Genomic DNA, 14601 nt, shown 5'->3' with positions numbered 1-14601 from the left:
GCTGATAACTCTGGCTGAACTTGGTGCTGTTTAAAGACACAGTAAACATCTATGCTCACACAATTACAATGCTGAGCATATGCATATGCCTTAATATGCTGCTCTTGAAACTTTAGTGTTGCTAAGAGAGCATGGTATCGCTTGGAGGGTATTGCCTGCGAGTTCACTGGTAAAACTGATGGTTTACTGCGATAGCTCTGAAAGCCTCATTGTGTCAAAACTGTGACATCGCGCCAAGCTATTTGTATGCAACTGCAAAAGTGGTAGAACTGCTATAGAAAAAAATCCTAGGCCAGTGTTTATAAGCATCTTACCACAAAGCAGGACACTCGAGGGTGGCGTGCAAGCAGAGTATTTTAGTTGAAGTATCGTTTGCTTAGCAGTACGTCAAGTGGAGTGAAAGCATTAGTAGCCACACCTGCCAGATTAGAACTGCTATTCACTGTAACAAGCTTAAAGTATCGGCAGTCAAAAAGCTGTTCATGGGAATAAGACCATAATTCTGTGCTTGGCAGAAATAAGTAAACAAGAGGACTCAGAACAGCACATGCATTTTACACTACGACAAGATATTGAAATTCGTCAAGCAACCTTGGAACAAAAATCAGCATACCTCTGCACAAAAGTGGTGCTAAATCTCCAACTAACACCCAATTCATGCTCATAGGCCAAAAAAGCATGGCAAGGATGGGATGCAGGGAAAACGAACAAAAATGGGTGTGCACCTTTAATTTAGTTGCTGCTGATCACATCGAAATAAATTTTCCTCCAGTCTCAACAGCCTCTGTGTGCTGCCTTACTTCGCTGGTCCATTGTGTAGTGCAATTGTTCAATAAAAACAGGTTAAGGCCTGTTGAGCTGCCTCAATGGACAAGGATTTGCGCTCAATGCCAAATTAGTAGCTGCAGATAGCTGCAGTAGTGGTCAGTCTGCAAGAAGCTTGTCTATCAAACCGTCCATTTCACTGTATAACACAGATGAATGGGTAACAAGTACACCAATATTGCATACGCGAGTACTGTCTGAGGTTACACTCAGCTTTGCTAACTGCCAAGCTCAAAGCAACACAGGAAACAAGGTTCTAGCCATAGCTGCACTGTAGGCAGACAAATTTAGACCCACTAGACTTCAGCCACCAGGGTTAGATGGAAAAGGCAAGGGGACAGGGACTTTTTTTTTTCTTACCATCCCTCTTGCTGCTCCCTGGACATTCGAAGGGAAAAGGCTTTAATTAAATGCCAGTAAACAGATGGAAAGAAACTTCCACACAGCCAATGATTCAAAATGTACGGGTAACACTACAACACTGACAATGCTATGCAATGCGGTCTCAGAAGGAGAACATTAGCAATACCTTGACACCCAGAAGAATCACTGATGCGGTTCTTTCATTGCTTTATGACGCTATATTACGTTTTCAAAGAGCATCATGTACGCATGATACTGCACTGCATAATCATGGAATTGGGTGCCATAAATGTTTAGTTTATGGGGGTTTAACGTCCCGAAGCGACTCAGGCTATGAGGGACACTGTAGTGAAGGGCTCCAGAAATTTTGACCACCTGGGATTCTTAACGTGCACTCACGTCACACAGCACATGGGCCTCTAGAATTTCACCTCCATCGAAATGTGACCACTACAGCCAGGATCGAACTTGTGTCGGGAGCTATAAATGTGAGCAGCAATATGAACATTTGCCACGACAACCACTTTCGTGCAGTGAAAGGCCAATTTGGATTAGCGTGTCACTATGGTGCATTAACAGAACTCAATTTTTTGTGAGGAAATTTGATAAACCGCCACAAGAGAGCATTCAATGATGCTATCAAACATGTCAAGTTTCAGACATATGGCTTAAGTGAATGAACTGTCCTCTTTAACCAATGCCATACCTGAGAACCATGCAATATTCTTATTTGGGCTAGTTGATTCATGGTCAAAGAATTAACGAAGATGGCACAAACCATGGCTGTAGACATGAGGGGACAGAGCTTTTCACGATGCATTGGAAGAAATGAAGAATTGAGGGGCCACTACATAACAGAAAGAAGCAGACTCCTGACAATCACCAACACCTGGGAAACTGGAAAACCTGTGGTGCTTAACTAAAATGAGAGTGAACAGGTACCACACAGACAACGAAATAACAAATGACTTTCATGTTGTTTAAGTGCCATATTTTTTCTTCCATAGAGGTGGTTGTAGCTGTAGGATGTGCGATGGTGGCACTTCTACAACTATCATGTCATCTTGCACTTGGTCAAACATCACCAGCCACTGGAAATAAGAAATGGAAATAATGAGCAAAGCAAAATAAAAACCTTAAGCATCATTGTAAACATTACTGTGCTGCAGAGTTTACATTCAGCTGCCATGCAAGACATGATATGCATAAAGTGTTTGGTTTAGTTTGGTTTATAGGGGTTTAACGTCCCAAAGCAACTCAGGCTATGAGGGATGCTGTAGTGAAGGGCTTCGGAAATTTTGACCACCTGGGATTCTTAACGTGCACTGACATCGCACAGTACATGGGCCTCTAGAATTTCGCCTCCATCAAAGTTTGACCTTCGTGGCCGGGATCGAACCCGCATCTCTCGGGTCAGCAGCCGCGTGCCATAACCACCGAGCCATCGCGGTGGCTATATGCATAAAGTGAAACAAACTACTATACTCTTTTTCATACAAAGCACGCAGCGCTGTGGAGGCTGCGGAGGTAGTGCGTCCGCGAAACCATATTACTCTGCCATGTATCATTCATTCTTGAAACTTCGGCGAGCGTTCAGACGAAAACAAAGACTGGTATAAAACAAAGTGTTAGCGCTAAAAATCACGGCCAAAGCTGTAATGTGGTCAGTGTTCGGGCCCTCTGGCTATAATTTTCAGTGAGTGTGAACTACTTTTTGAGTGCAGATTCAGTAAGAGCAATTCGCCCTACCAACCTCGTATCATATCACCACATGTGATTCTTGCTTCTTGAAGTCTTGATGAGTCGCAGGAAGAAATTGTGGCAAGAGGTAAAACGAAGACCAGAAGGTGCTAGCCATAGCACTGAAGGTTTGTTGCAATAAAATATGCTTGCGTTTACTTCAGCTGTACGGCAAACTCCTTTTTGGGTGCAGACTTAGCCTCTGCTAACAGACGTGCTAGCTTTGGCAGCGTTGCCTGCTATGTATTGAATGGAGTATAGTACCTGCTACTGTATGTGAATGACATACAGTAAGCCTTCATTTATTCAACTCCTGTTAATTCAGAAATCCAGGTGATTCAGGCAGCCAGCCTATATATATATATGTCTATGTCATTGGACATTCCTTATTTCGCAAACAGCTGGGCTCACACCGATTAATTTGAATGAGCTACCAATGAAGGGCTGTGCTGAGGTATGACCAGCATTGCAAGTAGTCGTCCACATGGCACTCCTTGAGCCTGAACTACAGCCTTGTTGCTACCGCACTGACCTTTCACTTCCATCGACATGGCCCTTCCGTTCCTCCAGAAAACCAAAACTGCGCACTTGTCATGCACCGTTCGCAGTTGGTTTAGTGGAACCTCACCACATGCGACTGCACTGCTTGTGAGGAGGCTCCAGTGCTACTGCGTCGCATCACGAAAGAGGCCACAAAGGTCTTCACTGTTTAGAGCAACTCTACTTGGACATTCCCGAAGGAGTGCGCATGGTAAAGCAGTTAACGTGCTGCAAAAAACCGTCGGTCCTGCTTAGTTTTCATCTCGAAAGCAGATTACCATTGCCTAGGTGCCCACCAGAATGCAAACATCTCTTCGGTCCCTTGAAGTCCAAATTAACAAGCTTTTACTGCATAACTCTTTCAGACAACACACACTAAGTTCTCCTATCGAGAAAAATCTAAAATCTTTGTGTATTTCGAACCCCGTTTCACAGAATTTACACATGCCGCACACTTCCACGCTCATGGAATTTGAGCCCTATTCTTGTTCTTCTCCAAAAAAAAATTAAATAATAATAATTCATGCATAACTAATTCCTTTCTTTGTCATCTGAAGCTGTTTCTACAATTACAACTCAGCTACAGCGTCCTTTAATAAAACATTCCACTCTGAGAGAAGAAAAAAGTTTCAGAACCAGAGAACACTTCCTAAGCACACAACAGAGCTCTGCGATGTCCATTTTTATTTCTTGTGTTTGAAAAGCGATGCTTTTCAAATGAAATGGCCCTACCATTCTGCCCAACAGGGATTTAAAAGGTAACCGGCACCATTGACTTCGTGAAAACAGCTCTAGATGCTTTGAAAAAAAATTTTGGAAAGTCACGCGCACAATCGATGCTGTCCCACAAAAAGGCTCAACTCATGGCCTTTGAGCCCACATACCTTGAACTCCGCATTTCTTCGCACCGCTTTGTCACTTTTGGTGCCTTTCTTGAGAACCTACAGTTGCAAAAGAAAAAAAAAAAATGCAAGCTTGTTGTTTACTTATCCCACGAAGCCTGCCATTTGCATTTCAATTTACTATGCACTAACTATGCACGTACATTCTCCATGGTTTATGGGGTTTGGCGTCCCAAAGTAACTCAGGCTATGAAGGACACCGTAGCAGAGGGCTCCAGATAATTTTGACCACCTGGGTTTCCTCAATGTGCACTGATATCACACAGAACACGGGCCTCTACTTTTTGCCTCCATCGAAAATGCGACTGCCGTGGCCAGGATCGAACCCGCGTCTTTCGGGACAGCAGCTGAGCGTCACAACCACTGAGCCACTGCAGCTAGTGCCATTCTCTATAGGGTATGTTTACCTTCTTGACTGTACCACTTTGAGATTGTGCAATACATGCATCAGCTTTGACATTACCATTTAACCCGAAGTGACTTGAGACCCAGTAGAACTTTATCATATGCCCTTATGTACTGCAGTACTGTAAACAGGCTGAGGGAGTCGGTTTAGATAACATTGTTTTCATTAATTTAACATTAGGCAGTTAAAATTGATGTGCAATGCAACTGTCTCATTATTTTCTCCCATTTATCTTGTGCATAAAATGGTCATGTATCGCAATTCTCATATATTTCCTTTGCCAGTGGTATTCCGGCAAGATGTGTTCCTCTGGTGCGTGTGCTTTCTATGGAAGTGGTGAACTCGCATACAGTGAGAATGGAGTACCGAGGTGGTAGTGAATTGTGCCTTAGGCGGCAATATTGGGTGGTCCATCAAATACAGTAGTGAACAAAAAGTTACATTTTAGTTTCTCAAATTTAACTTTCTTTACCACACTAAAACTTGCGCATGAGCTTCGTGGGAAGACAATATCAAACTTCTTACACAACAGAAGCCAATATTTATCATTGCATTCAGTCAGTGTTTGTTCCCATAGCAATGTTACTGAAGACTTGCTTCCTGCAGTACATGATGGTGTCAATGACAACATGGGTTTTATTAGGCATGCCTAATAAAAACCCATGTTGTCATTGACACCATCATGTACTACAGGATACATAGTGAATTTTCAGTTCAAAGTGCACATGCCTAATAAAAACCCATGTTGTCATTGACACCATCATGTACTGCAGGATACATAGTGAATTTTCAGTTCAAAGTGAATATGAAGCAAATGGCTGTTCTATTCTAATAATTCCAACGGGAAAAGCCAATAGTTCTCAACTGCGGATGCAGTAGCAAGAAAAAAGGCAGTTTATTAGATCTCAACCGCATATGCCAAAAGAATTGGTTTGCAAAATTCACTAAGGCAACTAAATTTTAAAAATAAAAAAAATTGACAGGACGGTCACCACTGCTTAGCAAGACATTCAGCGACAGCTGTTAAAGGGCAACTGCAGCACTTTTTTGAGAATTTCGCGATATTCAAGGATTCAAATCTATATAGACTGTAGGTAAAGCATGCCAAGGTTTTTTGCACTGGCATTTAAAATAGTGGCGTAATCGACGATTGAATTTTGCGCTTCTCCTCAATGCACTGGAGAAGTGCAGAGAAACTCAGCGTGACGTCATGGAAGGTATGATTTCAAATTACCGCTGTCGTCAGCCACAGCCTGCCCTGACTGGTTAGACGTTGCCAAACAACTCTCGGCAGGGCTCGCCTTCGGTGGCATTGGTTTTTTTCCTTCAGAGCAGGCGTTTGTGCTTTGGAAATGTACTGATACCTTCGATGACGTCATCATGCGCCCCCCACTTCGCGTTGTGCGCTGCGGAGAAGCTTGAAGGGCGTCAGGATTTTAATCGGCGATTACTTCACTATTTCAAGTGCTATCCCAAAAAGACTTTGCATGCTTTACCTGCGGGTTTCACACATTCGACCCTCTTAAGCTCGTTGATTTCTACAACCTATGCAGTTTCCCTTTAAGTAGGGGTGTGCAAATAATGAAATTTTTGAATGCAAATATGAAAAAAAAAGAACAGTAAGGAAAAAAATATTTCACGAGATAAGGAAGAAACGTGCACTTTCTTGCGATTGTTTGAAGCAGGTGGTTGGCCATCTTGTTCACATTGGGCATCATACGTGGGAGAGCCAACTTGCGGGATTTGGCACAAGGTCAAGCCTAGCAGCTTCCGAATGCGATCAGTCCACGCGATAAATGCCAGAGCAGAAAGCAAAGAGGACGCATTTGTACTGTTTTCCCGGCACTTTAAACTCGATCGCCAAGTAATTTGCCCAGATATTGTGTTTTGCCATGGTCGAATTTATGAAAGTCTGCGTGGTATATGATTGCAAGCAAATGTTCGAAAATTCTCGAATATGAACCAAATAGCAAACATTTTCAATTTGCATTCAAACATTCGCACACCCCTATGATTTAACCCTTTGAAGGTTTTTGCCGTATATGTACGGCGGCGGTTTTCTGTCCCGCAAGGTCTTTGCCGTACGGGTACGGTTTCGATCTTCCGTTTGAAATTTTGCGCCAAAAGAAAAATGCATGCTCACTGGGGGGTGCTGCCACCTCTTAGGACTTACAAGAAGTGTTTGAATTTTGTGCTGCCTTCTTACGGAGATAAGCAGAACTTATGTCTAGCTTTAGCGCGGCGGCACAGACTGCGGCAACACCCCTTTTGTAGTTTTGGTTTCGCCGCGTGATTGCAACGGAGTCGCGTGAAATTTGAGTTTTTTTTTTTTTTTGTCAGCACTATCTTGCAGGGGCTGCCGAAGTTGATTTCTATCTTTATTGGCGCTGCTCTTAGCTTGCTTATCACCGTTGCTCGCGAGGTATTCTCGCCCTTTGTGGTAACGCACCTACGCGGTTTCGATTCCGCCGCGGGATCGCAACAGAGTCGCGCGAAACGTGTTTTCTCTTTGTGGGCACTGTTTTGCAGAGGCGGCGAAAGTTGATTTCTATCTTTACTGGTGCTGCTCTTAGCTTGCTTATCACCGTTGCTATTCGTTTCTATTGAACATTTTCCAGTTGTGAGTGTGATGCTGTCACCAAAGTACTGTTCCTAATTTTTTTTTTACTATTTGTTCTCAATTATATACATTTTGTAGATTCAAGATCCGCAATAAAGTAATTTGACCACCTGGGAAAGTTTTCTTCAAAATAATTCGACCCTCAAAGGGTTAAGCTTCATCAGTCATGGTCCCACCACTCGAATACCAAAACTTATGTCACGCGCGTAATAGCCATGTACACGTTACCTTTCCTTTGTCAACCACAATCAGCTCACAGTCGCTGTAAGCGAAAAAAACTCCTTCCCTCCTGGAGTCAAAGCTTATGCCCCTGAGTGGAGTTTTGGTGTCCAGGGTCAGTCCACCCAGTTCATGCACCTCTTGGCACCATTGGCTGTACGCATTGTCTTTCACACTGAATTCCACAACCTGAATGATGAAAGAACAAAGTGGAAAAAAAAGCAGTTTCAGCCTGAGAGTTCCACTGCCACACATGATGAACGATGCTGTCAATACTACAAAACCACTGCGCGTTAATCCTTATAAGCTGGATCATTCCACAAAGCTCAAAGTGAGGCAGATATGGCTGCCTACGATTTTAAGTGCACTACTCAGACGTGTAAGAAAGGAAAAAGCAAGGTTGATAAGACAAAGCTCCAATTACGATCAATTAAACCCGTAAGTTTACAAAGCAATACAAGCATGCAATCAACAAAAACAGATAGGAATGATAAGTCTTTGAAGCAACAGAAGCGTAATAAAGCTCCCCTAAAAACATACCTTTGAACGCAATGTCACCCAGAGCAAGCAATTTACATGCTATCTTGTGATGAAGGCTTTTAGTGGGTGATTACACAGACAGTCTTTTGTCAGAGACGAGTATAAAAATATTGCCATATTCTGGTAGATCTTACCACCATGGTAGCAATGATGAGAGCAGAACTCATGGTTCGGGCTGAAATTTATATTTTGAAGAAAACAAAGAAAGAAAGAAATTTATATTTGAAGAAAACAAAATTTTATTAATCTAGATATAGTAATGAAATTTTCAGGCCACATGTATTTTTGTGTGCTGATTTCAGATATGTCGTTTAATTTCGTGTAAAACAATTCCTTGAGCACTTGTGAAATTTTTATGCAAGTATTTTGGGAAAAGCTTTGCAGAAAATTTGCTGCAGGAAACTTGCTGAAATGCATGCCATTGGGTTCTCTTGACACCAAGGAATGCAATAAGGGTAAAATTATCATCCTGGCTATCATAGAACTTGAGTTATGGGGTACTGAAGCTGCCACTTCAGAAATGAGAAGTGTGTATTCCTGTTTCTGAAGTGGCAGTTTCAGTACCCCATAACTCAAGTTCTATGATAGCCAGGACGATAATTTTACCCTTATTGCATTCCTTGGTGTCAAGAAAACCCAATGGCATGCATTTCAGCGAGTTTCCTGCAGCAAATTTTGTGCAAAACTTTTCCCAAAATACTAGCATAAAAATTGCACAAGTGCTCAAGGAATTGTTTTACATGAAATTAAATGACATATCTAGAATCAGCGCACAAAAATACATGTGGCCTAAAAGTTTCATAACTGTGACTTCATTAATAAAAATTTTTTTTTCAAGACCAGGGTCCCCCCTTAAATTGGCAAAGAAGGTCAAGTCTGAGTGAATGGCAGTGCCATGCTTTGTTCTCTCGTTGCAACTAATCCATAGGTATATGCCTGGAGTGAATATAATATACTGCATATCTTGATTGTGAACAGGCATCACACAGACAGTTCATTTTTGTTTGTATAATCTTAAGGCAGCATACTTTTCGCTCTTTCAATAAATTACAGCAACTTTTATGCTCTCACCTTGCCTAATCATCTTTTAAAATGTTTTCAGAAAATCTAAAAAATCGCATAACCATCGCCATACCATGCTTGCAGCAGTGCTACCACTGCTGCAGCATGCCGATGCAGGAAAAGCAGATGCTGGCATTTTTGACAGATGTCACCAATATTAATTTATTTATCATAACACTTAAAACCACCATAGTGCTATTAACTGTAGTTTTAATAAAACCTATTCTGTACCTCGGTTAATGTAACGCTCCTTATTCTCATTGTATGCCGCTTATCTGATAGAGCATGCATTATGTCTACTCCACACAGTTGCATAGAGTCACTGCACTGACTACATTTCGTGTCCTCAATGTCAGGGTTCCTAAACTTCATCTATCACGAGAAAGCGAGACTGCTATAAAAGAAAAAAATTAGGCATTAAATTACTATTCTGTGTTTCTCAGTGCCACAGCAGGTTATTTGTTTATAATTTGCCGATAAGAGTCAGATTGTCCCTTTAAAACTTTGTCGAATTTCTTTCACTGTTTTCTACTATCAAGTAGTACCAACTGGTGTGAAGTGAAAAGCACTGCATATTACAGGGCGTTGCAACTGCACTTCGCACAGCTAACTTAAACAAAGGGTGGCTGTAGACCATGAGTGGCTCCAGGAGTTGGGGACAAAGGAATTAAGGTACTAAAAGGCAGAAAAAAAAAATAGACTGAAGAGAACAGTCCTCGTGAATATGAGGAACTGAACAAAGTGAAATTAGGGCTCTTGAAATGCTGCCACAGGTTAGTGGCAATGGCTCCCGAGGGCCGAACTGATGGCATGCCATGGCACAGCCATTTATCAAAGTGGCACCCGTTACATTACGGGCGATGTGCAAACCCTGTTGCAATAAAATATCCAACATGGGAAGGGCAAAGGCAGTGACAAAGAGAAACCTTGAAAGCATTTAGTAACCAAATGTTTAAAACCCCCAGAAAAGGAACATAGGCCCAACAATTTGGACATCACGCAGCATAAGAATCTCAAGGTTGCAGGGTGGTCAGATTAGAAGATCTTGTAGGTAGCTACGAACCTGGTTATTGCTGTAAATGACCAACAAGTTGCAGGAGGATGGGTTGAACCTCATGGCTACTGGCAGATGCTGAGTCTGTGGCAACCTGCAAACGATCTAAACACAGGGCAAAGAAAGCAAGAACATGTTAATAATGCAACCTTTTTGGGCAGTCCTCATATAAGATGTCAGACAGGAAGTTTTATTGTGATTTCCAGTGAGCGCACTCTTTCTCGTGATGTGTCATTTTGGTGGCTACACAAGCAAAGGACGTACAGTTGAATCCCGGTACAACGAACGCCGCTTCAACGAAATTTTCGCCACAACGAAGTAATTTGCATTCCCCGTGAAACCCCCATAGGGCTTAATGTATTAAAATTTCCTCAAAAACGAAGTACTTTGCGAGCACGTGTTCGCTTCTACGAATTTTTTTTGCGAATTTTCGCGGGTGAGTGGACCCTCCGTCTTGTCTTTCTTCAGAAGTTGAGTGCTGAAGAGCGACTTTCCCGTTCCCGCCGTTAATTTTTTTGCATCGCAGACTGTTGGGGGGGGGGTATGCGCACTCAATCGCACATCCTCCTCGCGCACACCCTCGTGTGCTTTTTTTTTTTTTTATCCAGATGCCCACGTGATTTTTGAAGTGACGTCACGCCCCGCTCATTGGCTCTTTGCTGGGCTTCTTTGATTGATGTAGCTCGCTGTCATGGTGCTCGCGGTTTCCTGTCAAGCACGAAAGCGCGTCATGATAACTTGCTAGCGGTGTTGGCTGGTAAGCGTTCGCGGCCTCCAAGCGAAGAGGGGCTCCTCGAAAGCGCGTGTAAAATGCGCCAGCGCACGCCATCTGCTAGCGTCTTCGGCCGCGTCCTCCGTGGCCGCGTCGTCTGCTAGGCACCGAGCGCGTTTCAGGCAGTCTGTGTGGACCGGTGGGCGGAGCCATCGGTGGGCGGAGCTTCGTGTCCTGTCGGAGAAAAAAAAAAAAGGAAAACGCGAGAGTGCAGGAAGAAGCCCACTCCGCTTCACCATTTCTTCCTTTGTGTGTGCACCGTTTAGCGTGGTCTCGTCGCGTCTCTGCTCTGCTGAATTCCTAGGATGTCGCCGCCAGCGAAGAAGCGGAAATTTCTTTCACTAGAAGAAAAAGCGCGTATTATCGCCGAAGCAGAAAGCGGGAAGAAGAAGTCGATTATTGCCGCAGATTTTGGCATCGCGCCGAGTTCGTTATCAACAATACTGAAGAGCAAAGAAAACATCGGTAAGGCACTTGCGTCGGCCACTTGAGCTCAACACAAGAAGGTGACGCAGCCAACTGCGATATTAGCCTAGGGCGGCTTACAGCCGGCGTTTTGTCATCGCAGGGGTCTGTTGAACCCCGAGTAGCAGTATCAAGACGTTTCGTTGGAGCGCGCGTGAGCATTGACTTATGCAACGCCAGGCCGGCGGCAGCAAGCCCGCGAGAGCGCCGTGGTAGCACGCAGCGGTGCAGATGCGATGAGGCCCAACGGCTCTCGAAACGATGTGGGGGAGGAGGCAAGTAGAGGAGGTGGTGAAAGAAGGAACGGAGAAGAGGAGGAGGAGAGAACGGAGAAGAGGAGGAGAGGCGGCGTTGGGCGAGAAGAGAGGAGGAGGAGGACAGGCGGCGTTGGGCGAGAAGAGAAGAGGAGGAGGAGAGGCGGCTTTGGGCAAGAAGAAAAGAGGAGGAGGAGAGGCGGCGTTGGGCGAGGAGACATATGCAACGCCAGCCCGGGATCAGCCGACTCGTCTGTAATTTCTCGACAACGAAATTCCGCGACAGCGAAATTTTTCGTACGCCCCGCCGATTTCGTTGTGGCGGGATTCAACTGTATACCTAATTCAGACTGGACCTTTTTCCAGTAACATACTGCGCACACACCAACCCTGCTCGTACACCACTTTTTCAAGGCAAAGTCACTGCACCTATTCATCCATGACAAACGTTTCCTCAAGCAACAATCCAACAAACTACGGGATGATATGCAGTAAAACCTCGTTGAAATGTTACCAGTTCATGCGCTCAAAATCGCGGGCAGTAAAAATGTCCCATGTATAGTTAAAATATTTTCCTCCCAGTTAATACGTTCCCAGGTGACACAATTCCCCGGGAACTAAGCTTAAAAATTTCCATAAATTCTAGTCATATAATACATTTAGCGACCAGCTACACATGTGCAAACACACAAGCCGAATATGAGGGCACGCTACATAAGCTGAAGCAGCGGCAGCCACCCGCCAGAGTGGCTTCTCTGCAGGGCTTTGGTTCAAAGAGGCAAAGCACACACAAAAGATCAAGAAAATAGTGCGCTAACCTACAAGCGGGCCAATTCGGTGGGAACGCGACATAAAGATGTGAAACGCATCAGATTCTTCATGTGAAACCTAAGCGCTAGGAGGCGAAGCACTTGACAACTACAACAACGCGTTGGCTCCTGGCATCTGTGCCTCGTTGCACCGCTCTGCAGAGCCGGTTAAGGGAGAAGGAGCTTTCAGGAAGAGGGGCAAAAGCAGCCCGCTACCCTGCTGCTGCCCCCCCCCCCCCCCCCTTTACCCTCCACTTTTCCTTTGTTCATGCTGCGCAATTCTGCTGTGCTGCTGCTCTCACAAGCCTGGCCGTTCCCATATTTCTGCCGGCTCTAATGCATTATGCTACAAGCACAGTGGCCAGTGTGTTTTGCAGTCAACATGAAAACGACGTGTGGCAAGCGCCTTCTGACAAAGTGCAGATCGTTCCCGACATCAAGCTTGACGAAGGGAAATTGGATTTGCAGTACACTTCATGATTGTCTAGTCTATAGGAGGCCCAGTAAAAATTTGAAGAGCAAGTACACCATTACTGAGATCGGATGAGAACAACGAAATGCTGATGACCATCGCAATCATGTGCCACTGCTCACTCACCCCTGTTCATAACTCGTGTACAGTGAACTAGGTACTGAAATTTGTTAAAAGCAGGCTTGGTTATATCGAACTACTTGATACAGTGAGCAAGTTTCAGTGAATCATACTGTTGTCATAACCGGGTTGGACTGCAATGCCTGCCACCTTGACCAAGAAAAAAAAAAGTACTTCTACATGACTTCTCCAGCCCCTGCCAGCAACATACTAGTTTCCAATGTCACTGTGGTGATGACACTACAAGTACAAGAGGGGGAATGGCGTTGCGTGGCATCGAGCTATTAGTTGGAGTGCCTCCGAAGATTTTCTCATGGTCTCATTACACTGATATGTTACCGCACTTCGTAAAAGCCCCACACAATCAAGCAGGACCCAAATTTTGTGCAACCTGAGATCCTCAAAGGAAATTTTTTCTTCGTATGTGCATTCGCCTCATTGGTTTGGGACAGTGTTGACAGTGCTGCCGAAGCAGACCTGCAAAACACATGCAACCGTACACTAACAGTAGGCAGTAAAGAGCTGGAAAGCAAAACGCCACGGGGTTGAGTTCCGTCCATCATCTTTCTTGTCACCAATCAGAAGGAACTACAAATAGACGTGCACAGAGGGGGGGTGGGGAGCAGTGGACCCCTTAAAGGTGCACTGAAGAGGATTCTGAACTTGTCTTTTTGCCGTGGGAACTCAATCCACACGTTCCCAGCATTCTTAGAAACTGCAACTTATTGCCCTCTGTGGCCAATTTCCCTAATTAAATCGAATTAACGTCCGGCTCCCGCCTTTTTTTTTTTAATTCTCCCTCGTACGGTGGGCGGAGTCGACCAACGCGTGGAGTGCCTTTCAGCCAGCTCCGTGGAGGCTTTGCTTTCGCTTTATTTTGTTTTTTAGGTTTCCGTGAAGAAATAGTTTCATTCGCAGATAATATAGCCGCAAAACAAGGCCGCAGAATTAAAAATACGCGCGGACTATATGCTACTACGGACTACTACGTATTACTCCGCCGATGGCAGAGCGGCAAGCCGCCACGGGACTGGGGGAAAGGCACTCCACGCGTTGGTCGACTCCGCCCACCGTATGAGGGAGAATTAAAAAAAAATGGCGGGAGCCGGACGTTAATTCGATTTAATTACGGAAATCGGCCACACAGGGCAATATCGCAGTTTTTAAGAACGCTCGGAGCGTGTAGATCGAGTTCTCGCGGCAAAAAGACAAGTTCAGATTCCTCTTCAGTGCACCTTAAGAGATGGGGGAGAAGAGCAAAAATTTTGTACCGCTGTTCACTGCTGTCCAGAAGACAAGTATTTTTGCACAGAGTCGGCAAAATTTCATCACAAGCCACCAATTTGTAGAAGCATGCAGCAAATTTAATGCAACAGCACAGGTTGGCGAAATTGGCGCAGCATTCCACCACAGCAAGTGACGTCGTCGCTAAGGTGCA

At 44.4% G+C, this 14601-nt stretch overlaps 1 protein-coding gene across 1 annotated transcript in view; it reads right to left on the bottom strand.

The window, feature by feature from the left end:
* Positions 1 to 2146: 2146 nt before the first annotated feature.
* The window catches only part of l(3)72Dn (UTP4 small subunit processome component l(3)72Dn), a 37328-nt gene continuing 24873 nt past the window's right edge, over positions 2147 to 14601 (bottom strand). The window contains exons 14-17 of the mRNA XM_089548489.1: positions 10281 to 10376; positions 7625 to 7804; positions 4353 to 4409; positions 2147 to 2279 (exon numbers count right to left, since the gene is read on the bottom strand). Of these exons, the coding sequence (XP_089404615.1) occupies positions 2169 to 2279; positions 4353 to 4409; positions 7625 to 7804; positions 10281 to 10376 (444 nt within the window). The 3' untranslated portion in view covers positions 2147 to 2168. The remainder of the gene's footprint in view (positions 2280 to 4352; positions 4410 to 7624; positions 7805 to 10280; positions 10377 to 14601) is intronic.

This window comes from Amblyomma mixtum, chromosome 6, assembly GCF_055824585.1.
Source record: "Amblyomma mixtum isolate Tamu chromosome 6, ASM5582458v1, whole genome shotgun sequence".
Taxonomy (NCBI): Eukaryota; Metazoa; Arthropoda; class Arachnida; order Ixodida; family Ixodidae; genus Amblyomma; species Amblyomma mixtum.
Note: the sequence above shows the minus strand (reverse complement) of the source record. Positions and strands in the feature narration are given on the sequence as shown.